The 28000-nt window shown below is 35.8% G+C and overlaps 2 protein-coding genes across 3 annotated transcripts in view; one reads left to right on the forward strand and one right to left on the reverse strand.

The window, feature by feature from the left end:
* Nucleotides 1-20473, reverse strand: part of LOC136817937 (uncharacterized) — a 61180-nt gene extending 40707 nt beyond the window's left edge. Inside the window, exons 1-2 of the mRNA XM_067074281.1 lie at nt 20369-20473; nt 2690-2759 (exon numbers count right to left, since the gene is read on the reverse strand). The gene's annotated coding sequence lies outside the window, so the exon portion shown is untranslated. The remainder of the gene's footprint in view (nt 1-2689; nt 2760-20368) is intronic.
* LOC136817938 (solute carrier family 15 member 2-like) lies at nt 3844-27997 on the forward strand. 2 transcript variants are annotated; one of them, XM_067074282.1, is made up of 24 exons: nt 3844-4183; nt 11243-11301; nt 11485-11557; nt 12377-12533; nt 12917-13003; nt 13473-13572; nt 14719-14809; nt 14995-15072; nt 16613-16695; nt 17796-17879; nt 19019-19108; nt 19463-19507; nt 19915-19950; nt 20390-20478; nt 21149-21230; nt 21729-21857; nt 22734-22910; nt 23623-23675; nt 24373-24510; nt 25318-25369; nt 25790-25873; nt 26337-26468; nt 27014-27121; nt 27627-27997. In XM_067074282.1, the coding sequence occupies exons 1-24, from the start codon at nt 4132-4134 to the stop codon at nt 27813-27815; spliced, it is 2268 nt and encodes a 755-aa protein (XP_066930383.1). In that variant the 5' UTR covers nt 3844-4131; the 3' UTR covers nt 27816-27997. The 2 variants fall into 2 exon arrangements, with proteins under 2 accessions (XP_066930383.1, XP_066930384.1); XM_067074283.1 differs by lacking the exon at nt 3844-4183 and adding an exon at nt 10659-10750.
* The last annotated feature ends 3 nt before the right edge of the window (nt 27998-28000 follow it).

The following is a 28000-nucleotide window of genomic DNA, read 5'->3' on the forward strand; positions in this document are numbered from 1 at the left end:
GTTCGCAAAAATTTATATTCCCACTACACGGTCACGTGATTTAAAAGTTAGATTTTAAAGATTGGTCAAAAAAATTTTCATTACATGGTCACATGATTTAAAAATTAGATTTTACAGATTAGTCAAAAAATTATCCTTACTTGGTCACATGACTTGAAAGTTAGATTTCGCAGATCAGGCAAAAAAATTCATCTTACTTGGTCACGGGGTATTGTTGGAGCGTTCTTTAAAAATTTTGCAATATTTTATATTCCCACTACACGGTCACGTGATTTAAAAGTTAGGTTTTGCATATTAATTCAAAAAAAAATTATTACATGGTTACATGACTTGAAAGTTAGATTTTGCAGATCAGTCAAAAAATTTATCCTTACTTGGTCACATGACTTGAATGTTAGATTTTGCAGATCAGTCAAAAAATTTATCCTTACTTGGTCACATGACTTGAAAGTTAGATTTTGTAGATCAGTCAAAAAAATTTGTCCTTTTTTGGTCACCATGAATTGCGTAAAAGTTCTTTAAAAATTTCGCAAAAATTTATATTTCCACTACATGGTCACGTGATTTAAAAGTTAGATCTTGCAGATTAATTCAAAAATTTATCATTTCTTGGTTACATGACTTGAATGTTAGATTTTGCAGATTAGTCAAAAAAATTTATCCTTACTTGGTCATGTTTACATCAAACACTACTTGGTCACGTTTTTTCATTCACTAGAAATGTTCATAACTTCGACCAACAACTCCAAACACTACTTGGTCAAGCCTTTTTACTCATAAGAAATTTTCCTAATTTGGACCAAAAACTCCAAACACTAATTGGTCAAATTTTTTTATCCTTAAAAATGCTCATATTTTGCACCAAAACACCAAGCACTACTCGGTCACGCCTTTTCACTCATAAGAAATGTTCATTATTTAGACCATAAACCACGCCTTTTCACTCATAAAAAATGTTCATAGTTTGGTCTAAAGACATCAAACACTACTTGGTTACGTCTTTTTTCTCATTTGAAATGTTCATAGTTTGGACCAAAAAGACCAAACACTGCTTTGTCTCGCCAATTCACTCATAAGAAATGTTCATAATTTTGATCAAACAAACCAAACACTACTCCGTCGCGCGTTTTTCCTCATCAGAAATGTTCATAGTTTGGATAAAAAACACCAAACACTACTTGGTCGCGACTCTTCACTCCTTAAACATTGAGATATTTTTCACATAAAAACCCCACCAAACGTTACTTAATCATATCTTTCATTAAAAGCTCTCCTCACTTCCATTATTCGTCCAACAATTTCTTCGATATTTAAAGAATTTTACGACATATTGAAAGTTCAGGTGAAGAGGAGTTGCTAACTTGCACTTTTAGTACATTTGCGGCCGAAACACCCGACGAGACAGAAAGAGATATACCTTTTTCTATTGAGATTTGTTAAGAATATTCAATTTTTTTTAAGCTTTAGGGTGTTCTTTCTTTTGAATCTTAACCCTAAAAATATTATTGAAATTTTTACGGCGATCTTTAACCGGTATGACTGATTTTAAGGGATCCCAACCGTGATCAGGATAGGATAGAGTGATCTGTCGAAAACGAAAGTGTCCCAGAAATTGTGACCTGGTTGATGTATGTATCAAAAAACTTCTTTCTTCTACATTTTGACTTGTCATAAGGAGACTTTATCATTACTTTTAGAGATACTAAAGAAACGATACACAGATAGTGTAGTTATTTAAAAAATAATGTCAAATTCGATTCCATTATTTTATAAATTTTCTTGTGCCGCTTCTTAGAAGCCGTATACAGTACGTTCTTTATAAAGTTTTTGACATTGAGATTTCAACCATTACTTTTTGCTAGACGGAACAAGAAAGCGATCTTCCATTCACTTTAATAGTTTGTTTGTTAACACCTTTAAACAAAGAGAGAGATCAACCATAGACTATTTATTGTTTCATTTGTTTATTAACACCTTCACATGAAAGAACAATTTTCTTGTTTAATTTCAACAGCTATAAAGGTGTTACAGAACAATACAATAAAAAAAAAAGCAAGTAGAAACTACCTCTAATCTCAAGATCAATCAGAAATAATTTATGCGATTATTCATGCATATATTATGACGTAAAAGAGAAAATAACAATAGGAGACGAAGTAAGGATATGTGACGAAGTAGTGCTATGCACAAGGGGGTCATTATTTTCGCGTAAATTTATACTCCTGGAAGTAATAATTTCCTGGGAAAAGAATACTGGGAGTAATTATTTCCCAGTAAATAATGACTGGAGAGTATAAATTTTGGGGAGTAATATTTTACTGTGACACCGGCCCTAATTTAATTCCGATTCCTTACGCCGGCCGGCGTAAAAAATCAAGAAAGTCATATGACCTAAATGCCTCTATTTATTAAAATTCTTTCGCAATGAGATCTTGCGCAATTTCATACCACTTAAAAGAAAGCTGATGTCTTTATAAGAATTAGAACTTAGAATTATGTCTTTTTCTACAAGTCTTTCGCCAACCAGTAGACAAAGGTTTCATTTCCTTCATACTTTGTTCCCGGGGGGGGGGGGGGGACTTAAGAGTAGGGTTTCGAGCTTCCCGAAATGCATTGTAGTAATGGTCAAAATGAGAGAAAGTGAGCTGCACGAGGGTAAAAAATGTGAAAATGCAACGAAATGGCTTACCTTGGTTGTTCAATGAAATTTTGTCCAGTTCATTCCAACACTTCAACACTTCAATTTGGTTGGGTATATTCTAAAAGAGGGAGAAAGATAATCCACATTAAATTTGTAGGAGTAAAGTTTGGTGATTTTAAAGAAAAATAGATTTGTTTATTCTCTAAGCATTTCGTATGCAGTATTTCTCGCTCCCAAGAAACAAATAAAAGACTTTAATTGTAGCCTGGGGACCAAAGTTGGGACTAAAACTATCTAAATTACATCAGTGCCCTCTTTCCTTAATTACTAGGATCAATGTAGCCCACAATGCAAAAATATCCATTTGCATTTTTGGACACCGGAATTATATTTTTTTTTGGGGGGGGTAGTTGATAATGGAAAGATAGTAGGAATAACTGCGCTTTCAAGCTTTGTGACCCTACAGATAAGAGCAACCGAGTGGCGCTTAACCTTAGCATGGTGTTTACAATGCCTGGATACAGGGTGTGTCGCACATTTTCAAGGATTTCTTTTCGTCCGTTACCGTTCCGTCAACCCCGTCCATATGGATATTAAATGGAGGAGTCCATTCGACCCTTCCAGGCGGATATCATAAATATAAGACCACTACATCACTGCGTCATTACGCTAATGATTTACAGTGAACTCTCTCTAATTCGAAATTCTATTATTCGAATATTTCTGTAATTCGAACTGATATACCTTATCGGGGAAAAAATGTCGGGGGAAAGTGATAAAAATGCCTCTAGGTGACGAAATTTTTCCCAGACGAAAAAAAAACCCGACTAAATAAAACTCCGACATTATTTTCCCCGATAAGGTATTAGTCCCTTCGGTTGGAAAGTGCTACTCTCTGCTGAAATTCGAATCTTTCTCTAATCCGAAAGAAATCTTTAGTTCCTTGAAGATCGAATTAGAGAGAGTCAACTGTAATTCGTATGCAAAACAATTATGAGATCCTGGTAAATTTTCAAAACTGTTCCAGAATTTCTTATAAGAAGATTTCAAAGTAACGGAATTTATGTTTTTATTTTCTGTGCTGATACCAACCGTATTAAATAAACAAACCTTCTAAAGTGACCCCAAAGATAGGTATCTGATTTCAACCAAAGAATCTTTTGTGCTACGGTACAAAAAGTCAACAATGAGACATCAATTTTATCAATCAACGCTTTAAAAATAAAGGGGACTCTAGAGCTAACATTTACGGATTTACTTAAAGTTTCATAAAAAATATTGTAAAGAAAGAATCAGACGTTAAAGAAATAACTAACTCAAATCAAGAAAAAAAGGGTCGATTTTTCAACGTAAGAAGTTTTGGAAGAACAAAGATAGACCCGAAAAAGCAAGAATCTTTCTTTTGACGGAAAATATAATATTGAAAAATACTTTTTGGAATTTTGGAAATAAGGGCGTGTCCTTCATAAAGGACTTTTCAAAGGTCAAAAATGACGAAAGTTGAAAATGGAAAAGCACATTTCAAGAAAGACGCCGAACAAGGTTTGTAGTTTCCATTATAGTTCCTGGAGCCCCAGCTGACACACAACGTTTTTTTTTACGTTTATCTAATGTTCACAGCGTCCATATAACGTTAGGTGAACGTTGAAACCAGTGATAACTTACAGTAGTATTCAACAAAAGTAGAATTTAGGAATTGATTTGGTCTTTTTGACGGAGCCTTATTTAAACCATCGCGGCAGTTTCTGGGTGTATACGCATGAAAAGCGCTAGATCTATTTCTCGTTAGCTATTTGTGATTAGAGCCGCGTAACGTTAAGCTTCTTAAAAGAAAATCAGCTCATGCTGCATGCATGCTAGACGACTTAACTCAGTAAAAAATAGGAAGTAGAAAACTTGACAGGAGCATCATATCCCGACATAAAAATTTCCCGCTTTCAGCAAAAACGTTATAAACGACTGGATTCCCAGTCTAGTAAATTTTAGGCTCAATCACTAATCGACCCCGTAATTAGGTTACCTCTCGCGTCGCTATTCACTTAAGATGATGGATATATCTCATATGAAACTATCTTAGTTTGGAGGAGATTTTAAATACCAGATGGTTCAAAAAATGATTCCCTGTACTTATGATGGAGAAAGTACCGGGTTATTAAGGAGTTATTTAAACCGTTTTTAGGCTAAAATATCTGATAACACTCAAATAACAGACCACCAGTTTCAATCGTCTTATTGAGAAAATTCAAGGTTCTCTCCATACACGCACATTGTATTGGTTTACTTGAAGTGACTTGACTTGACTTTGACTCTCAGCTTAATTTTGTTCAACTGGTTTTGAAAATTCAATCGTTTTGCATGAGAAACTTTATAGGTTGGAAATCTATATAACTAAGGGATGCCTGATGGAATATCATCTATTCAAGTCAAAATGTCGAGTTGATATTTTTGTTCGTTATTTTGCAACTTGTTTCTTTTGGTTTATCTAACAAAGAGATACTAGAGTGATATCAGGGAACATTACAAAACAAGAACCTTCCTGGTGGTCAATCCAATGTATACACCCCTGTCTAACAGCCCCGGTGGAACTTTTTTTCCTCAGTGGCGATAAGAATTCCTATTGAAATCCTAATGGAGATAAAAATTCTATTGTTCCAAGAGATGGTTTTGGAATGTAATTTTTAAACATGGAATTTTGAGTGGGGATGAAATCAAAGTTGATTTCCCAGTGGGGCTGAAATTCCCGGATATTTTCCCACCGCGGAGACGAATTTTCTGCTTAATTTTCCAGTGGGGCTGGGGTCCCAGCGGGTCTGTGACATAGGGGTGTGTGTATGAAAACAATTTTATTTTTTAACGCAAATCTCGATTATTTGAAAATTCAAACCAGCCACAGTTAAATCCCGTCCCCGATAGATCCCAATCGAATTTAATGGCTTAATGCGTTTTTCATTTCTGTGAATTTACCTGGAAAATTACTGGGAATAGAAGTCTAGACCAGTACAAAGTGATTTTGAGAGTGTAAATAGGGTGTTTACGGATTCAAAAATATTTCATTCAAGTGTTAAAAATGTAAATGAGCACAGCGGGTTCTCGCAGCGATAAAAATTCTTAAATTTGTGTGTATTTGTCTATGTGTGGATATCGGATTAACCTCCTTAGATTTCAATCACAAGACAGAAAATCTCTTTCATGCGATTTTATTTCCATTGATAAATAATTTGACACATTGACATATTTTGTGAAGCAGTGTCCTATTTCAACGCAATGATAATTTAGAAATTATTCTCTTAAGATCTTTTATCTAGCCTATAAAGTCAGCAAACAGGGTGAAACCTTCGGGGTGTAGTAGCACTTCCCGTTGAAATTTCCAGCTTTTTTTGATGAACTCTTTTAAAGATTTACGTTCCCGAAAAAGGACCTCAAACTCCTAAAAATTGAATTTTTGCTTTTACTAGAAAATCAAACTCTGTCTCCAATCTGTTGGTCATTGGACATGAATATTCTTATAACTTGTAACAAAATATGCTTGTTGCAGCTTTTTCAGAAACCTGCAGGGTACAGTTGTGGCGCTTCCCTTCTTTCAGCCTTTTTCGACGAATTCTCTCAAAGATTTTTTCCCGAAAAAGAACTTCAAACTCCTAAAAATTGAATTTTGGCTTTCCCTAGAAAATCAAACTGTGCGGTTTCCAATCTGTTGGTCATTGGACATGAATATTCTTATAATTAGTAACAAAATATGCTTGTTGCAGCTTTTTCAGCAAATGCGGTATTGGATTTCACGAGACAGAAATTAATAGTGCGGTTGGTATGGACTTAAAAAGAAAATACTCTGTTTACATTTCACAACTCGTTTATTAGAGGTGTTTGTATACTCTATACCACAAAGTAAGATGTATGTATTCTTGGACAAGTTTTATAAGAATAAATCATATGAGGCTTTGATAGCCTAAATAATTGAACAAGTCAAGAGCATTTTAAGACTTTCCAATGACTCTAAAACAGCAGATTTCTTAGGAGATCGCACAAAAATACTCGAAAAATGGTGAAATAACAACATTTTTAAAGAAAATTTTAGGCTTAAAACTCAAAATGTTAAGACCATCCGAAGGCTTCAAAACATTCTTATAAATAAACGTGTAAGTTTTGCTCTTGTATTTCTCTAGATACTTGTTGCAAATCTCCCCTGACCCTCCTTCTTTTAAGGGCTTGCTTTTATAGATGAAATTTCAGGCCTGATTTTAAGTCCTCAAAATTTAAAAGTTCAAGAGAAAATTAAAAAGTAGGCGAAATCGACATCATGTTACAAACCAGATCAAAATTTTCCAGTGGTGACACAACAACAAAATTAGGAATCAATGTTACCGGTGTTGCTTACTGTAAACCTTAATGTTAGGGCTGAGAGATACACGTTTTTCTATAAGAACATCCAAAATTGTTTGAAGCCTTGGGATGTTTTTAACTTTTTGGGTTTCAAGCCTAAAAATGTTCTTAAAAAGTTCTTATTTTCACCATTTTGTGACCATTTTTACTCATTTTCCTAAGAAAACGGGTGTTTTTGAATCCACAAAGCCGTAAAATGTTCTTCACTTGTTCTTCACATTTTGGCCATCGAAGCCTTATGTTCTTATATAGTACGTGTAGGTCGTCCCTAGGCCAACGCTGAAGTGTGAAGTAAAAACCATGGTTTACACCTTTAAAAGACACTTCTGGGCGGAATAGAAAATTTGAAGCATATCAGAGGATAAAAAAATTTGAATTTCATTTCCGACAGGGAAAAAATTGTTCCGCCTTCTATGTAGGTCATTGTTTTTAGTCTCTCCACTTGCGAAACGACGTAGGGTCCTGACCGGACTAAAATTCTTGAAATATATAGGAACTATATAAGAACATAAGGCTTCGATGGCCAAAATATTAAGAACAAGCTAAGAACATTTTGAGTCTTTGAGGACCCTAAAACACCCATTTTCTTATGAAAATAGACGAAAATACCCTCAACATGGTGAAAATAAGAACATTTTAAGAACATTTTTAGACTTGAAACTCAAAAAGTTAAGAACATCCGAAGGCTTCCAAAATTTTGGATGTTCTAATATAAATAAAATGTGTATCGGAGAACATGAAAAAAAGATTTGGACGACACAATTGTAGTGTTCAACAGAAGGAACCTGTAGAGTTTATATCCCAAAATAAGGTTTTACCAGCCTTTTAAACTGGTTCACCTTCTCAGTTCATGATATGTCAATCCACAGAACGAATATCGAGGCCTCCCTCCTACAGTATTTTCTTACTACGTTCACATCCCGGTCACATCCTCCTGCCAAGATAAACAAGCTTGGCTACACTTTGACGCCGGTCATGATTCTACGGTATTGTCCACTAAAATATTTTCAGTTTCTTGAACCTTAAACGAAATTCATCCCGCTATCAACAGCTTTAAATAAGATTAATACTCCAATTATACATCAAAAGATCATTATTAGATGAAAACGCGTGTAGTAATCCAATTTCACAATATTTGCAAAAAAGTTTAACGGGATGAGATTCAAACAAAAATATTATAGTGTTATTGTACTTGATAGTAACATATGCTGGGTAGTGTTTGTGTCTTTAAATTCTTGTTGGTAACTACTGTTTCGATGAGCAAATGGTAAATTGTCTCATGAAAGGAATGTGCAGCCCAGGGGGGGGGCACTCAGATGGTCCGACCCACGGCATGTGCCGCCCTTAAGGGTAGGTTTTTCGAGACACTGTAAGGGTGTACTTTTGATAGAGTGCACTACAAGGGTCTTCTTTTAGCTGGAAACACTGTAAGGGTGTGTTTGGGGGCTACACTCTTTTTTTTTTAAGCATAACGTTTATAAGCATATTTAGGATCAAATTCGGCAAAAAATAAACAAAATGTTAAGCAAGGTATCCAAGCTGAAGTGCAAATGTGTGCAGCTGTTCTAAAACACTGACCTTTAAAGGGTTGTTTTTAAGCTGTTTGAGCTTTCTTGGACCAAAGATTATCACCTGCCGCGCCCAATTTCATTATTATTTCATTATTATTTCATTATTTGAGCCAAATCAGTGTTCCGACTTAAAAATACAAAATTTTCTTGAACCCAAAGAAAATCAACAAATCGAGGTCTAAGAATATAAATAATCATAAATTTCGGCTGAAAATGAGATTTTATTAAGCATTGTGAGCAGCCTCGACCCAATTTTCCCGTATGCTTATAAAAAAAAGATTGTACTGAATTGCAAGTCTGACAGTAGAAATCTGATGTATCTTTATGGTTTTGACTCGCACCCATTTTTTTGATTTGCTTTGCACATTGGGTGACATCTATGGCTCCTTTCCAGCCAAATAAGATATGAAATCAAACTACACTGTAAGGGTCAGAATCATTTAGTGAAATGCACTGTAAAGGTACCTTTTTCACTGAAGGGCTACACTGTAAGGTTCCGATTTTGAAAGCAATTTTTCTGGCGGTACATGCCATCGTTTAGAAACCGAGTGCCCTCCCCCATCGGGATGTGCAGAACTCAATTGGTCGAATTTCTATGAGTTTTTTTATCTCACTAAGACTGAGAACACCACTATATTCCCTCAGTAGGGATAAAAATTTCTATCGAAGCCCCAATGGGGATGGAAAAAAATTCTTTCCAGCTCAAAAACACCAATAGTTTGGATTTCGCAATTTTTTTCACATCAAATTTCCCAATTGAAATTTTTTGGGTATTCTTTTACCGGGAACGATTTTTTGGTCAATTTTTTCAGTGGATAGGGGCTCCACCGGGCCTGTGACACGGTGTTGTTTGTTTAAGAAAAGGGTCTCCTAATTTTCAAAAGAGGTATTATCTAAAAAGGTTGCAAGGGCAAGGTTTCATTTTTACACGTTGTTTAAAATAATTTGAGAGCACATTTTTAAAACACACATAATATTTGCTTTAAAGCTTGGTTTTTCAGATGATTTTTTAGAATGATATATTCTTCTAGTTTCACCTGTTTACTTTGTTAGTAGTGAGGGCAATGAAAAATGAAAACATGAAAAAGAAAATGAATATGCAAGGGGGAAAAGAGGAGAATTTTCAATTAAGATATCATTCGTCATTTCGCAAGGTCAAAAAACAACAATGAGGCATATTATAGGTTTCAAAGTATATGGTTTTGTTCTGTTGTGGAAGAATTTCATTGAAACAAGAAATTTCCAATCTGTTGGTCCTAAAATTAATTTTTATGATATTTTCATAGTTTTCATGTTTTTGAGATAGAAATGTGAAATTTGGTGCGATCCTCGGTGAAAAGGATAAAAATCGAATGTGGAATGTGGAATTCCAAAAGCTACGAACAATTCGAGTATAGAAGAGAGTGGCAGTAGGAAATAAGCTCTACTCTTTGATTTAGTATCTGGTACCGAGGCATGATTAGGGACTCCACACCCCTGTATCAATTATCCGTTGGGAATGTTCTAGTATCCATGCGTAAGCATGGATAGAATGAAGGGAGCTTAATACCAATGGGAAATGGGAAATATCTTGAAATTCTATCGTTTACAGCTTAGAAATTCTTCATTGAATAGTGGGTTTGATACCGTGGTTTGATACTATACATAGGAGGGGTTGTAGGGGTTCGAAATACCGTCTTGCTGAATCCCGGAATCCCGAAAATTGAAAAAAACAATAACATCGTCACAACGGTTTATACAGGTTCAAATACCGGCATAATGACAAAAAATAAGGCTGAATACCGTCACCGTCTGATTTTAAAATACCGTTTTCCCGTCTTTTTTTCGTCAAATCCCGTAATACAGTACTAAAAAAGGGCCAATCCCGTCACACCGTAAAAGTACAACCCCCCCCTACATAGGGTATTTTTCACACCAGGGACGATATTTTAGCCAATTTTCCTCACTGGATCTGTGATAACGGGATGTTATTGCGAAGCAGAAGAAACAGTAGTCTTTTCAGCGTTCATCAAATGTGTTGAAAGTAATGGGTAGATAGAGATGCTGAATTAATAGTGTGTGCTATTGTGCGCTTATAACTTTGTTACGATAAAGGTCATAATAAGATAATATATAATGGCCGACGATAAGACCAAAGGCGAATATGACCCTGTCAAAGGTAGGTAATGCCCTTCTGCAGTTAGTTGTAAACGTTTTATGTGTAAATCCAAGATAAAGGAGATTTTGGAACCCTAGCTGTAGGTTAAGTTTGTTAACGATATTTTAATGATCAGCTAAAATCAAGTGTCTTGAAGATTGCTTGCTTATAAATTTGACGTTCACCCGACAAAAGTACAAAATTCGCATTCGTCTTATGTTTAAGTTCGTCAACTTTTAGTTTAACCCATTTAAATTTGGGTGTCTTGAAAGAAATTAAGTACCTTGAGTCTACTAATTTTGGCGTGTAATTAATTTTCCGGTTGGTTAAAGTGCGATTTTTTGCGGGTAGTTAATTTCTGCAGATGGCAGAATTTGTATACTTTGGCGGGGATTTAACTGAGTGGATTTTACCGAAATCCGCCAAATCCGCCACATTAAATGCCCACCAAATTAATATATAGAGATCTCAGAGAAGGGAACTAAAAAATACCTAAATTATTTTATTTCTTAGTTGTGATTGAGGACACAGATGCAGAGGTGTTCGATGACAAATGTTCCGCACAATTGAAGGTAAGGGTCCATCAAAATAAAAACGTAAAGTGTAAAACGAATGTCTATATTAGACATTGATGATAAGTCATTCCTAAACATTTTCTTACTCATGATATTCTTGTTCCAATCACTTAGTTTACCATTATTCTTCGACATTCGATCAAAATAAAAGACTTTCTCATTGACGTTATCATTTTATAGCGCATGCCCAAGCAAACATGGACAGTTCTATTGGCTGAATTATGCGAACGTTTCTCATACTATGGAATTAAAAGTGAGTAAATTCAAAAAATGTTCTTCAAAAGTCGAACCATGTTCAGTCACGCATTCAAAACATATAATATGACACCCCTGTGTCACAGAACCACAGGAGCCCCATCCCCACTGGAAAATTTGGCAAAAATTTGGCCCCCAGTGGTGGGAAAATACCCTGGAATTTCAGTCCCACTGGGAAATTGACTTTGATTTCATCCCCACTTGAAAATCAATGTCTAAAAATTGCACTCCAAAACCATTCCCATTGGATTTTTTAACCTTGGAACAATAAAATGTCCATCCCATCGGGATTTCAATAGGGATTTTTTATATCCACAGAATAAAAAAGTTCCACCGGGGCTGTGAGACAGGGGTGTAATACGTGAGTCATTCCAGATAACGATGATCCAAAGGGGAGTATTCAGCAGATTTTGAAGTCTTACAGAATACCCTACATTCGTATTTTAATTCAAAAATATTTCTTGAATCGAATTAGAGTGAGTCAACTTATTGCGAAGAGACTTCCCAGTCGCCGGGAAATAACCTACTAAACATATCAAACATTTTGTATGAAGATGACCATTGCTTTTCGACGAACAGTGTTTTAAAAAGCGAATAGAAAGACTTGGCATCATCCAGGGCCCACGCCATGAAATTGAAAGTAGGAGGGCAATGAGGAAGTCTATGGAGTAGGCGCGACCGAAAGTTTTTACTTTGCAAATGGTCCCCTTGCCCCCGCCCCGGGGGCGTGGGCCCTGTTATCAAGAATAAAATCAAAGCAACAAAATTTTTACTTCATCGGTCCTTGCTACACATTAAATTGATTTTTGTTTTTCAGCGGTCCTGGTTTTATACCTGGTAACCATATCAACAGCTCCAACAGAAGATGAGAAGAAGTCCTATGCAAAAGCAGCCTACCATGCGTTTAGTATGGTCAGTTATTTCACGGGTGTCTTCGGTGCCATGATGGCTGATTCTCTGTTCGGTAAATTCAAGTAAGTCATTGTTCTGTAAAATGTATGTTTTCAAAGAAGATAATACTAATTAGCAGATCTGAAAGGTTTTCGACACGAAACCGCAAAATGATATTTTAAAAACATGTTCATCAGCAGGCAAATGTTAGTAAGAAATTGTGTCTCTGATAATATTATATTGACTACAATCGTGGACAGAACTTTTGTCCCATAAATCATTTCCCACTGCTGCGAGTCCTCCATCTCCCACTTTTAATGGAGGAAGGAATCTTGTAACTTTCACTAACTCCAAATCAAGACTGAAGATAGGGGGAGGAGGAGGAGACAAATAGTTATGTCCAGTATTGTAGCAGTAGGCCTAAATATTCAGAATGTTATAAAGAAAGTAATTTCTCATCTTTTAGAACGATCTTTTGGTCACTGGTTGTCTATTGTATTGGGGAAGTTATACTAACGCTGACCTCCATTCCAAGTATAGGAAATGGTCTTGAGTAAGTACAACAAAACAAAACGTTTTGGTTTCAATAATTTATCATTAATGATTCAGTGTTTAAGGTCAAATTATGGTCAAATCATTACATAAGCTATTTACCCATAGCATCATAGACGATATTCAAGTAACTGTCGTTACATCTGATTCTTAGTTCGTTCACACAAAGTTTTTACCGTGTTTCTAACGTTCAAAACGTTAATTTGTTGTTTAATGAACGCTGAAATAGCGTTTTTTAGCCAGCTTAGAAATCGATAAATTGAATCAATATTACATGTATCAAGTGTTAAAATGACTGATAATTGTTCATTAATTTAACCCATAATTTTTCTCAAAATCCATCAACCTTTCCAGGTTCAAAAATGTTCTTAATTTATTCTAATTTTTACATCTTTAAGCCTCGTTGTTCTTAGAAAATTGTTCTAATAAGAAAATCATTATACTCAATTATCATTTATTACACCTTCTAGCACTGGGCCATTGATTGGTTTGTTTACTTTGGCGATCGCTGGAGGAAACATTAAACCATGTATGGCTGCCTTCGGTGGAGACCAACTACCTCAAAAAGATGTGAGTTTAAAACTTCGTAATCTCATAACAGATCTTCCATTCTGCACATACCTAGTCTGTACACAGACCCGATATCTACGGCTAATTTCAAAATTCATTGCCGTCATTAGCCTTTCTAATTTGAGATTTTTCAAACTGACCGCTGCGATGGAGTGAGGGTGAGAGGGGAGAAGTGCTGCAATTTATAAATCATACTTTTTTGATCAAACAGACAATGTGCACAGAGTGTACTACTACGAAACGATGAACGTGAGATACACTCTGGTATAGAGTAGCACATACCACGCTCTGCTCTAAATGGATGTGGCGAACGTGAGGATCTGACCTGGTTGTTATACCAAAACAATCAAAACCGCGTTGCTTTTTGCTTAAAAACGAAAGCGAAAGCGACTGGGTTTTAATGTTTATGTTTATGATTGGCTTTAGATTTACTGCGATTATTTTGCTTTAGCCAATCGCCGCACTCAAAAGCTCATTTGATATTTATCCAAAACTGGATTAAAAAGATCAAAGCGGTGCGCCAACCTGGGTAGATTATCTTACGGGGCTAGCGAGGAGTAATCAGAATTTGCTCGGAGATTAAAAAGTTGGTAATATACGCAGCCTTGGATGACTTTTAATGTTGTTTGAATGTTTATCTAACGTTTCTTGGACGTGAGAGGCGTACGATGGTCTTTGTCAACGTTAATCATCTAACTGGGATTGCAGTCAACAGTCAAATACAACAAAATTTATATTTGTGGTTAAATGCTTTTTCAAATTTGAAAGAAATATACCAATTTTTAGAGAGTCGTAGCGACCGTAGTGCAGTGGTAGAGCATCCGGCTACGGTTCGCAAGGTTGTGGTTTCAACCCCAAGCCGGGTCATACCAAAGATTCCCAAAATGGCACTTGATGCCTCTCTGCTTGATGCTCAGCAATCAAGAGAAGGATCAAGGGTAAGTGGAGCAATCAAGGAGAAAGAATGTCGCCCAACCCTACCTTCGGGTAGATAGTTGTCAAAAGAGGAGCCTTCGGGTCGCCTTCGACTGCGGTCGCAAACTTACTTAGGGAGTCGTATGGTTGGAAAAGTCAGCTCTGGAATGATCAATTGCTACTATTTTCAAAAGCGTTTGTAATAATATATGTTGCCTCGTCTCGTTTTAGGTTGGTTTGATCACGAAGTTCTTCAATTTATTTTATATGGCAGTCAATGTGGGTGCAATGTTGACTATGATTGTTGTACCGCTAATGAGAAGTAAGTTAATTAAACTCATTGTTGCTCTAATGGCTTGAGAGGAATTTATTTCCTTATTATTTTAGGACGAAATTCTTAAGAACAGGATTAAGCTAAACTAACTTTTGTTAGTACCATTAGTACCAAGGTTTCGTAGTTTCTTCCCAAGTTAAACTCAACATAGAATTTATTTTACATTTCAACAGCTGAAATCCGTTGCTTTGGTAACCAATGCTACCCAGTGGTCTTTGGCGTCAATTGCATCATTATCATTCTAGCTACTGGTAAGTACACAAATACATGCTACGGTTTTCCGTATTCAGATCAAGCTACGGTTTTCCGTATTCAGATCAGGCTACGGTTTTCCGTATTCAGATCAGGCTACGGTTTTCCGTATTCAGATCAGGCTACGGTTTTCCGTATTCAGATCAGGCTACGGTTTTCCGTACTCAGATCAAGCTACGGTTTTCCATATTCAGATCAAGCTACGGTTTTCCGTATTCAGATCAGGCTACGGTTTTTCGTATTCAGATCAGGCTACGGTTTTTCGTATTCAAATCAGGCTACGTTTTTCCGTATTTAGATCAGGCTACGGCTTTCCGTATTCAGAACAAGCTACGGCTTTCCGTATTCAGATCAGGCTACGGCTCCTCGTATTCTACAATGGACACTGTTAGTTTTTGATTGACTGCGGATGGTGGTAATCAGCAATCTTACACTGCTCAATTCTGAGGGTCAGAACTACGGGTTTTTCCTCAATTTGCGAAGAATGGTCAGAACCCTAACTTAGACGTTTTTAAGGAATGTTTTTTTTTTAATTTTCAAGTCGTACCATTAGAAAATTTTACAATAACCAAAACCTTTCTTTTCAATTCCATTTCGGGTGAGAAGTAACTTAGTTTTCTCGGTGACTGTATCTTTTACCATAAAAACAGGCTTAGATCTGATTTAGACGGCCAATGATAGCATGCGTATTAAGCATTCCGTTTTTTTTTAATTTTGAGATTTGAAGTTTCAAAGAAAAGTGCTACCAAGAGGTATTTCGGGTCCCATATCTTCCGAAGGACTTTTCCGTATACCTTCTTAACCTAAGGTTCAACTACCACTGATGTTAAAATGAACGTTGTAGCATAAGTAGAAAAAAAAGCTCAGTTTTTGCAATCGCATATTTAACCGCTAATAATCGCGAATTTTTCAGCCAAAAATACATTCAAATATAGCGCTTTTGATTCTCTAAAACATGAAAAAAGATTTTCCACAATTATATTTGACTATCAAAAGTTACAGGCATTCTTGTTTCCAATGCCAATTATATCTGGATACACTTTAGTTATTTTATTAACACGAATTGAAAAATTAAAGTTAATTAAAACCAGCCGCTATTTCCTTGAAAAAGTAGAAAAACTCGTGTTAATTTCAGGATTGTGCAAATTTCAAGGTAGCCTGGGAATCCATGCTACGATTTCTTCTTTGATAAACTGATTTCGAAATGTATAGCATGGTACGGGCTGAGAGTTTGAATTTCTCAGATCCTAATAACGGTTGAAAACATAGCCAATCAAATTTTGTTATTCTTTTACTGGTCACACTTTCTTAGATAAAGCGCAACTTTCGAAATTTGGTTTTTATTTTAGTAAGTGAGGACAGCGCTAAATTCGAATTTCCCACTGTAAAAAATGTGAGTCCAATATTGGACTCACAGCTCGAACCCGTCTTGTGTACATCAAATTATAAAAAAACACACGACGGGTCTCTTGTTTAATTTCAAGGCCGTTAGATACTTGCCTAGTAATATCTGTATAATAAGGTATATGTTCCATCTAGTTGCATTCATGGCCGGATCCGCATGGTATGTCAAGAAAGAACCAGAAGGAAATATGATGATCCGCGTATTCAAAATTATCGGCGTAAGTGGTATTGACTCAAAAAACAAATTTTTGTCTAACGTTCAATGTCATTAAAGGAAAATTTTATATATTTATCGTTCAATTGATGTTTATGAGCGTTATGAACCCTAGATAGGCTTCGGACTAAATTAAGTCAAGACGCTTCTTTATAAAATTCAATCTTAGCACACTTAAGGGCTCTGACCATAGTCGGAAAATTGATTTTAGTATTTGAACATAAAAGTTATGTTTAAGGTTCTTTAACACTTTTAACAAAGAATTGCCTTTATAACTTGCTTTTTAATCAAACCCCTTAAGAGTAATTAAGAATTTAATTGCAAAAATTACGTTATGAACTTTAAAAAGACGCTAATAATATGTTGCATCACCTTCCTTTATAAAAAGTGCTAAGTTTTAATGGGTAATTAACTTTTTTGTTTCGAACTTTTTTCAAACTGTCTGCAAAGAATTGAACTTTTTAATTTTTTTCGGAAAAATTTTCTAAATTAATGCATCAAAAGTTATGGCTGTTTTTCTATGAACAATTGGGATGGAAAATTGGTCAAAAAGCACTATTTTCAAGATTGTGAAGCAAGTAAGCTTTTAGAAAAATTTTCCGAAAAAATTATTTTAGTTCGGTAAAAGATACACCATCTACCGTAAAAATCTTTTCAAAATATTTTTTCTTCGCCGAAAATAAGCTCTTCAAAGTTGAAATATTCTTCTTCGCTAAACTAAGTCTTCATTTTCTTCTTCATCAAATTTTTTCATTGCGATTCTTAAATTTTCAGACTCACGAATAATTGCCATAGCAGAATATGTATAACATGCCATAGTTTTGTGGGCAGCATCAAGTAGAATTATATATTTTGTAAGTAGCAAATATAAAAAATTCACTATGGTCAGAGCCCTTAATGAGCAATATGGATGCTGCCCGAAATATGGAACCAAATATACATTGTTGATAAAGTATTTTTCCCATTAAAGCTCTGTCGTTTCAGATAGGGACCAACCTATCTACCTAGAAATATTTTTTCCGATATGAGCGATATAGTTCCTAACTCATTTCCCGATAAAAGTACTAGTATGACACTAAATCGCATACCTCTCTTTGTTTTCAGTGTGCCATGTCAGAGAAACGAAAGACCAAGGGAGACAGTCACAAATACCAACATTGGTTGTATTATGCTCAAACCAAATACGAGGTACGAAAACGTGTTAAAATTCATTTAAACGGTGTTTTCTTGAGGTTCTTGAGAGTGGTATAACTGTCAAAAAACGAACTGGATCTTGTTGACCTCAGAGATTTTTCTAAATCTTCTCAAAAGGAACTGTTGAACTAAGACAGTCCTATCGTCTATATCGTATTTTTCCGCATACTGCTAATTACGACTGTAAACTACACAATAGCATTGGCTACGGTTGAAAAAGTCTTTTTGAAGTAACCCTTAGGGTTAGACGAATCTTCAATGTAGAGGTTTTTCATATTTTGCTAAGCTACACAACTTCCGCCATTATGGAAGCAAACCTTCGAATCTGCGGAAGCGATTCCTTACGCAAATCGCGAACGGTTGCTTCCATCTTTAGATACGGATGAAGATGTAAATGAAAACGGGAACGAAAATTCCAACGAACGTCCTCGTCTTCGAAGAGGCGCTCAAATTAGACTTCCACTTCCCAGGAACACAGTTTGCTTGAATTCCTTTAATTTCCGAGCTGGCCAAGCTTGGAATAGACTACCGTTAGAATTCAAAACTATTGAATCTTTGGCTGAATTTAAAAGAAAAATTATCAAGGCCAAAATCTATTGTTCATGCAAACTCTGTTCTATATTCTAGTATTTTTAAATTTAAAAATATTATTTACTATATAGTAAATATTCGAATGTCATGTTGGATTTAATTAGTACTTGTAACTATTTTTTATTACCAACGTTAAATAAAGAACAAATAAAAATAAATAAATAAATAATGGCAAAAGGTACCTTAAAAATCATAAAAACCTTTACACCCGGAACTCTGTATTTTTTTTCAACCCAAATGTTTTTTAAAAGGGCTACACTACACAATATATTGTCAGGCAATATATTGATGATATATTGCTGAATGTCGACAATATATTGAAAAGGTGTCCGCAATATATTGTCAGCTCGATTTGCAATATTCCAACAATAAAGGGGGATTGTTTACAGAAAGAAAATTCCTTTTTATAATAGAGTACCTACTAGTTGTTTACTTCGTACATTACGGTCCGCAAACCATATTGTCGAATATTGTTCGTCAATATATTGTGTAGTCTAAGTAGCCCTTAATTTATTGTTGTTTTTTTTACTTTTTATCCATAGAAAGCAGAGATCGACGATGTTCGTGCTTTATTGAGAGTTTTGGTCATGTATATTCCCTTACCTGTCTTCTGGGCTCTCTTCCATCAACAGGTAACATTATGCGTTCTATCTACCACTCGAAGCGGAAGCGGAGAGACATGGTGTGCCACTCGAAAAACTTTGTCAAATTAAGCTATCGCCAAAATTCGCTTTTTACTTACTTTTCCAAAACAACCCCAATTTTCTATCGTCTATAACGCTCATTCTTAGGCATAAAAGAAACACTTTTACACTTGTCATTCGCTAAAGTTAGTTCTTGGCAAAAGTCAATTCAACTTAAGGGCATGAATTTTCTTGTTCTCTCTGCCTTCCCTAAGGCTGGTACTACAATGTCTGGCTGGTTTAAAAACAGTGTCTGGCAGAGAGTTTTGCACAAATTTATCGATCCTATAATTAATATTTCAGGGTTCAAGTTGGACTTTACAAGCGCAACAAATGGATGGTGATTTAGTAAGTACAATGAAAGTCAAATAAAAGGACCAGTTTTGAGGTTTAGCTGTTATAATTTTTTAGCGCTTAGAGCCTAAAATTGTTCCAACACTTCTCTCACTAGCTTTGAAGGCTAAGTTAATTTTTAGGCTTTATACTCTATATTTACTATTTTGACCTTTCAATGGCTTGAAATTCAATCATCACAGTTCAGCTTTATTCATCCATTTTGTCACCTGTGACGACGATTTCCGATATAATGGCGCATTTAATGAAACGCCATTAATAATGAAATATGAAATACCCTTTAAAATTGTTCTAATTCCGCTCATACTTTGAAGGCAAATAATGAGGCTTCAAATTAAAATATGATTCTTGTTTGACGCGAAACACAACCAAAATTATTCAAATTATTTTCTTATTTTTAGGGTGGAGGTGGCTCGTTACGCTCAGATCAGATGCAGGTAGGCTAATAGTATCAATTTTATTCGAAAGCTTTATCCCTGGAATCGGAAAAAGTGACTTTAATCAACAAGGTCGCCGGACTTCTGTTTCAAGCCTTCATTTTTCATTCTAATAGTCAGTATTAAAAACACTCCCCCAAAGTGGAATCAAACCACCGTACACAAAATTATACCACATACCATCCAAATTTGGACCATTCCAGAGTAAAACTAGGTTAACATATTGACTAAAACATAACGTTAGTCCTAAAAAAAGGGATGAAATTTATGCAAAAATGCCTAGTATTTATCAATTGTATTTAATAGCATAAACAATTTATGACGTAAAGCCTTCGTCTCCTTATAAGGACTAATGACTAAAAGAGTCTCTGCCAAAAATATCGAACTCCTTTTAGATCCCCCACCTAATAACACTCACCTCAATATTTCTCTATTTCAGTTCTTCAATCCTGTGTTGGTCTTGATTCTCATTCCATTCTTTGATGCTTTCCTTTATCCTGGTCTCCAACGATGCAATCTTGGTCTAAGGTAAACAAATTTAAAAAAGCTCATAAAACACAGTTAATAAACACTATAACGGTTAGATCCAGTGGAGATAGAGGTAGATCACCATGCTACTTTAACACCCTGACTGGAAGTATTTGGGATTCGAGCACAGGCTATTGCGATGCAAGTTTGTGATCAAAACCTTCAGAATGGGCTCTTCCAGAAAAAAATCCGTTCATGGGGGGTGGAGGATGAATTGTCCAGGGGTATTGAAAAAATACCAAAAAATTGCAATGTCCAGGGGGTAAATTCAAATGTCCAGGGGTAATTTTTTGTGTCCATGGGGTTGATTTGATGTTTGTCCAGGGGTATAACCCGTGTCCAGGGGGTTAAAAATCAAAATGTCCAGGGGTAATTCATGAAAAAAATAATATATCCTCCACCCCCCATGAACGGATTTTTTCTGGAAGAGCCCAATACTAATCGCCAACTGGATAAGTTACCCTCAAAGGGTCGATTTTCGATTTATGGCTCGGACATACCCGTCACCTTGAAAACCTAATACCCCCAGACTTGTCCGCATTTTCTTAAAGTGTCCTCGATTGGAGGTTTTACAGAATTTTCGAGCGAAATAAGGGCGCAGCAAACCTCCCGAAGAGATATACTCTTAACTATGATACTCCAAAATAACACATTTATTCTTTCATTTCAGTCCTCTAAAGAAAATGACAATTGGTATGGTTTTAGCCGCCATCGCTTTTGCAATCACCGGTTTTATTCAAATTAAAATTCAGGTGGGCTACATACAAAGAACATTTTTCATTTTCACGGATTCTGGACTAAGCTATCTTTGATTGTTTTTTTTGAAAGTATCACCCGTCATAAAGAAGCTATTCCAGCGTTAAAACTTTCTTACGTCCAACGGGGGAAAAGTAGCACTTTTGATGCGTATACATCCATATTAATTAATTATTTTCAACTCTGATCAGAGATTTTGGCTTCCCAGAATTTAGAAACTTGGTGTTAATACCCGCCAAATGAAAGATGAAACTGCTTAATCGATAGATTATTGCTCTCAATTTTTTCTTGCCAATTGCTTAAAGACTTTAGCAGCTGAGAGATAATTCAGCTTCCTATAGAATCTACCGATTTTCTCATTTCATTTATACGTTTATGTGGAAATTAAAGTCTATATAGTCAAAATCTCAATCGACTTGTATTTTAAGATGGTGATTGTTTTTAAGATTTAAATTTTTAAATCTGAATTAAATTTGCATGATTTTTTATTCAAGGATGTTCAACCACTACCTGTTGCACCACCAAAAGGTCAAGTCAGCATCGACTTCGTGAACGTTTCGCCGTGTGAAAAAGTTGAAATCGATTATGATAACTTCTATCGAACAATCATTCCATATGGGAAGGTGTGTATTGTTTTGAAAACTTGACAGTAAAAGAATCATTTCAATTATCATATCAGAATGATTCACATGGACACATAGCTTAAAAAATGACTTAATTATACCCTTTCGGAAATGATTTGTATCCTAAAATATAAAGAAGAAAATACAGCAAGGGACGGCAAAAGACTTGAAATAATTCAAGCTTTTAAGTCTTCTAAGAATTTTTACGTCATCGTCGCTATGAGTAAATTGAAATTTAGAAGGGTGCTGAAGGATGCGACTATATTAAGTATCTGACGCTCCAGTTGATGCTCCTACAATAATTATTAGAATGTCGTTAACTGAATTTTTTTTGCTAAGATTCTCAAACTAAATAAACCTCCTCGACATTTAAAGCTGGTTTCACAGCATTGGAAATTATACAGGCCATCATTATGGTAAGGTGACATAGATGGATAAAGTCGATGTTTTACGTGGATAGCCCAGTAATCTAGGACTTTTAGAGGCAATCTTTCCATTGTTTCCACGAGGTCCACAGCCAGGACTACGTCCTTTTTTACAGGATTCTCAATTAGTCTATATGAGACTTTGTTCCCACAATAATCAATTAGTATGTAGTTAACATAATCATTTTTACCAAGATTCTCAACTTCATCTCCGTCCATTCAAAGCTGAGTATTCCAATAACCTTAGCATTTGCCACTAATTTTATTACGATTCTGAATAAGTTCAGTAGCGTAGACAAGGGGAGCGCAAATTTTGTGTAGGAGATCAGATTTTTATGAAACAGCAATTATCTCTCCTACACAAATTTTGCGCCTCTCGTGTCTACGCTAGTGAAGTTTTTATGGAGCTTGGTTTTAAAAACAATAGAAAATTCGTTTATTCCATTATCAGCATTCAGGACATGATCATGGCCAAGCTGGTGATCAAACATTTAAACTTCGTGGACACAATTGTTACGCCAAGAGCGATGGTCCTTACGATACTGACGTCACTGTTACTTTAACACCTGATACACGACAAACTATTTTCATGGATATCAATGATCAAAATCAAATGACCGCAGTAGTCGTACGTTATACCCTGTTTCACAGAGGCCAGGCCTGGAGGAAGCGTGGAGACTGGGGAGACTTGAGTCTCCCCAATTTTGAGCAAATGGGATTTTTTTCTCAAATTCCTAGCTTATCTCATGTTAAGCTTTCAGCCTCCTCACTTTTACAAGTTTTCCACCGATAGAGATTACTCCTTTATTAAAACTATGAAAACATGAAAATAGCCACATATGACATTACAGTGTTGCCTCTCGCTCGCCTTACGCTCACTTCGTTCTCCTAGCATCGTCATAGTTATTTCCACACTAAATTCACGGTTTTCTCGATATTATCCCCGTTTCGACTTATTTCCCCGATTAGCGACAAAAAAAAACAGTCCTACGGTCTGCCTCGGTAGGTAATAAGATGGAGCATGGTATTATATAGTCAAAGACGAACTTCATCTACCAAGCTGACACAACAACGTTGTTTCAACGTTTATATAATGTTCACAACGTCCATATAACGTTAGATGAACGTTGAAACAACGTTGTTTGCCAGCTGGGAAAGGGGAACGAACCCGATAGCGATAACCTGAGGTAGCTTTTTGCCGTCTTTTTTTTTCTACCGTCAAAAAAGATTCCCAGATTCAGCGCATCAATTAAGCTAAAGTCATTGAAAATTTAATCAAGTTTACATTTTTCTCGCTTTGCCCAAAACATTAAATCACTTTTTCATATATTTTCCATTAGAAAGATCACATTTTCCCAGAAGTTAGTGTCAAGAAATCCAACTCCAGGGTGAGGTAGGTAAACAATTAATCCACGTGGCAATCTTGAAACGGATTCTTTTAGCCAAATTTTGAGAAAATGGCTGAGAATAAAAACGTTCTTTTTCTTTCATCATTTAAAGGAAATCCTGGTAAAATTTCAAGTTCATAGCACTTTTCTATCCGGAACTTGATTCCGATTAAGAGGGAACCCACCGGGATGATGGTTGGATAGAGAGGGATCTCTCGAAAACGAAAGTGTCCAAGAATTATGACTTTACTGATGCATCAAAAAACTTCTTTCTTCTACTATATGCCAAGTTTTATTTCCATACGAATACTGATTCTAGAGCTACGAAAGAAACTAGCCGAAATAATTCCGATTTTAAAATACTCCACAGAAAGATCACCGTGCTGCGATTACCCTTACAGCGATTTTGAGTTGAGCCGGTTCAACCCCTTAATTGTTTGATATGTCAGATGAACGAAAAAGAGATGTCTAAGCCAGAAAAAGGATTGTGAAACTATGAAAAGTGAAATATAAAACCAAAGCCTTCAAAAGTTTCTTCAATAGAATTATTTGACACTGATTGGTTCATGGTAGGGAAATGTTAGTCAATCCCAAGCGTTTTGAGTCTAAAGATCGAAATTCGAAGTTTATATCCTCAAAATCCTTCAGTGTAGGATTTTTTCTCTTTATCTCAGCTAACATTTTCCTCTCCTTACTCCAAAGGACTATTTATGCACCAGATGTCAGTAAGCCATCCAGAATCACTTTGAAATATGTCCATGAAATTGAGAAGAAGCAATCCATGACATTCGACAATTTCACTTCTGATGATTCAAACTATACAAAGATCGTTGCAGATGAGTATGTAAATCACAATCAACCCCTATCTCACTGTCTCACAGCCCAGGTGGAACTTTCTTCATCAGCGGGGATAAAAAATTTCTATCGAAATCCCAATGGGGATAGAAATTCTATTGTTCAAAATTTAAAAAATCTTGTGGGGATGGTTTTGGAGTGCAAATTCTAAACATTTAATTTCGAGTAAAGTCCAGTGGGGCTAAAATTCCAGGGTATTTTCCTACCGGGGACGAAATTTTTGCCAGATTTTCCAGTGGGGCTGGGGTCCCAGCGGGTCTGTGACACAGGGGTGTCTATTCGAATCTTTTAAAGTTAATTATAATTCGATCTAGAATATAGGTCTGATCAGCTACAAAGACGTACAAAATACCCTATGTAATTCAAATTTTTCTCTTTTTCTAAAAAGAAAATCCCTGGTCCCTGGAGGATCGAATTAGAGAGAGTCAACTGTGGTTAGATTTTTTAATACGTCTTTTAGAAGATTGGTGTCTTTTTTTCTCTTTTGCGGTAATCTCGTTCTCAGAGAACTTGCAACAATCGAACTATTTTTATCTTTTTTCTTATGAACGTGCATTCGTAAGCTTTACGTAAGCACTATCTCGCCTAACCAAAGGCACTTTGGGTCTAACCCAGCAGACATACAACGTTGTTTCAACGTTTATCTAATGTTCAAAACATCCAAACAACGTTAAATAAACGTCAAAAAAACATTATGTAACAAACAGTATGTAAGGATGCTCTGAAAATCACTGGAACTTTGTTCAACCAATTTACATTACATTAAGTAAATTGCACTGTTTTTCTAATCAGATACCAACTGGTGGTTCTAGATCAAGATACAGGGGATGATATACCTGTCTCCGTAAGTATCTTTTGTCTTTTTTTTGTGTCCCATTGGGAACGTAACTTTAGAACGCCGTGGTCCTCAGGCAAACCCATGATACCGAGTTTATATATGTGCGATCTTCTGCGACGGAGAGACGACGGCAAATCAGTACTTTTAACTGTCTTCGATTTTGTGGGACTGAACTGTAGGTTGTTCCAAATGTCATTAGTGTACATATACATAAGCTCGCTAATAATAAGAGAATTAGGTCAAAGTGGAGAATTCCAGGGAGAAAGAGTGGCGCCCTCCTCTACCTTCGGGTAGACAGCTATCGAAAGAGGAGCCTTTGGGTCGCCTCCGACTGCGGTCGCAGACTTACTACTTAATGTATAAAATCTAACTTTGACTAGTTGTAGGTACTCATTAAAATTTTCCGCATTTCGTTGCTTCACACAGGTTTCAGAACGATTGAAACTCGGTACATTTGGAGCATACACCATCACATTAACACGCCCAATGCATGAAAAATCTGCTAGTAAGGTACGCCCTATTCATTTTTCACAAACGATTATGGTATTATGATATAATACCAATATTACTGTATAAACATGGATTTATAAATGACTCAAGTCAAAAATAATCAAATTTAAATTTAAATTCCCAGGCGCCGACCGCATTTTTTTAAAGCAAAAAGAAAACTCAAAAATTGAAAAATTAAAAAATTCTCGCCCCTCGACTCCAACCATGATGGCACCTCCTTAGTCAGTATATCGTGACAATATCACTTTCAAAGTGGAGCCGCAGCCCCTGTTCCGTGAGATTTGAATCACCTTTAATTTTCTTGTTGCTTAAAGCTCATTTTCACCATTTGTTGAGTAAAGTAATTGGGTCTTTTAGAGTCCATAAAACCTTAAACAATTCTTAATTTTTTCTATTTTGGCCATGGAAGTCTCATCTTATTATAGTTCGTCCTAATAAAAATAGTTTATTTATATTTTTTTAGCTGGTTGCTCACTTATACGAGGACGTAGTAAGCACATCAGTCCATAGAATTTGGCAATTACCTCAATACATTGTCATCACTGCTGGTGAAGTCATGTTCTCTGTAACTGGTCTCGAATTTGCATATTCGCAGGTACAAAGATATATCTACACATCGTGTCCAGGGAGAAAAAATTAAACTAGAGTCTATCATTACGACCCTTACTGTACACTCTTGGAAGCCTGGGAACGTACCCTTAGGACCACGCCCACGGTTGGTCAATCAACTTGAGTGAAGCCCCCCCCTATAAGACGAACTAGTCTTGAAAGTATTCTCTCTACTATTCAATACGTAGGTTCCACTCAGTACTAAATCAGTTTCACAATGAAAAACTACAGCTAAAGCTAAAACTACAGTTTTTTCTATTAGATCATCTAAAAACTTTGAAGCCTTCGGATGTTCTTAACTTTTTGAGTTTCAAGCCTAAAAATGTTCTTAACATGTTCTTATTTTCACCATTTTGTGAGTATTTTTATACAGTTTCTTAAGAAATTGGCTGTTTTAGATTGCGCAAAGCCGTAAAATGTTCTTAACTTTTTCTTAACATTTTTACCATCGAAGTCTTATGTTCTTATATAGTTTGTTCTTATTAAAAAAAACGTGTACTTAAACATTCTTTCACTTTTCCATTCATCTAGGCTCCACCCAGTATGAAATCAGTATTACAAGCATGTTGGTTGGTGACCACAGCTTTCGGTGATCTCATCGTTGTCATTCTCTCCTTATCTAAACCTGTCGATGGAGTGGTGAGTCAAATTTTAACAGTATTATTGAGGAGCCTGGAAAGAACCTATTTGCCACCTGCCATTTTGGTACTTGAATTTTGTTATGTAAAAATACCCAGATTGCAATACCCCTGATTAAAATTTTGACATCATGTTTTATCGGGAAAAATTGACTTCAACGCATAGATGTTAGATTCATTGGAGAATCGGAAAAAGTCACTCATTTCCCTTTCCACTTCAGATATATGGGTCCCGTCTATGGTCAAAAGACCTGTTTTTATCCGATCACAGTAAATAGCGTTTTACGGTGTTTGAAGAATGTGCGAAAAGCGACAATTTTCTTCGTTGCCCAAACGGTGGGTGATAAGTTCCCGAAATTTTGCATCCCCCTCATTTCAAACAGGTCACCACAGCCCATGAACTATAATATAACATCTTTCTTTCTTCAGTGATTTTTATCCATTCCACCTTTATATATAGCGACCTATTAAAACTATAATATAACATCTTCGATTCTTCTTTGCAGGAAAAAGAGATGTTTTTATACGGAGGTGTTATGTTGGTGGTGGCCATTATCTTTGCCATCATGTCATATTTCTACACCTATTCAGATTACAGTGGAAACGCTACAAAACCCGAACCAGTAGACGAAACCGAGCTTAAAGAGAAGAATCTGAAAAATAGCGAATCTACAGACTCTATGACTCACTTGTAAAGTGATATACTGTGGATACTACAAAGGTGTCATACAATTGTCTGCTAACTGAAAACAAAATTTGAAAAAAACGACTGGAGAAAATAAACCTCTCTTCCTGGCTGTTATGTATAATTACTGCACTTTGTTTGAAGTGCTGAAATGATGAAGATCATCAAGAAGAAAATACTGTTAAAATTACAGAT

Source organism: Clytia hemisphaerica, unplaced genomic scaffold (assembly GCF_902728285.1).
Source record: "Clytia hemisphaerica strain Z4C2 unplaced genomic scaffold, Clytia hemisphaerica genome assembly, whole genome shotgun sequence".
In the NCBI taxonomy this organism is placed as follows: domain Eukaryota; kingdom Metazoa; phylum Cnidaria; class Hydrozoa; order Leptothecata; family Clytiidae; genus Clytia; species Clytia hemisphaerica.

Coding starts and splice junctions, on each gene's coding strand:
- LOC136817938 (XM_067074282.1), top strand. CDS start 4,132: ATGACGAAAGTTGAAAATGGAAAAGCACATTTCAAGAAAGACGCCGAA. Junction 11,558..12,376: donor CTCATACTATGGAATTAAAA/GTGAGTAAATTC, acceptor TTTGTTTTTCAG/CGGTCCTGGTTTTATACCTG. Junction 24,511..25,317: donor ACAAAGATCGTTGCAGATGA/GTATGTAAATCA, acceptor TTTTCTAATCAG/ATACCAACTGGTGGTTCTAG.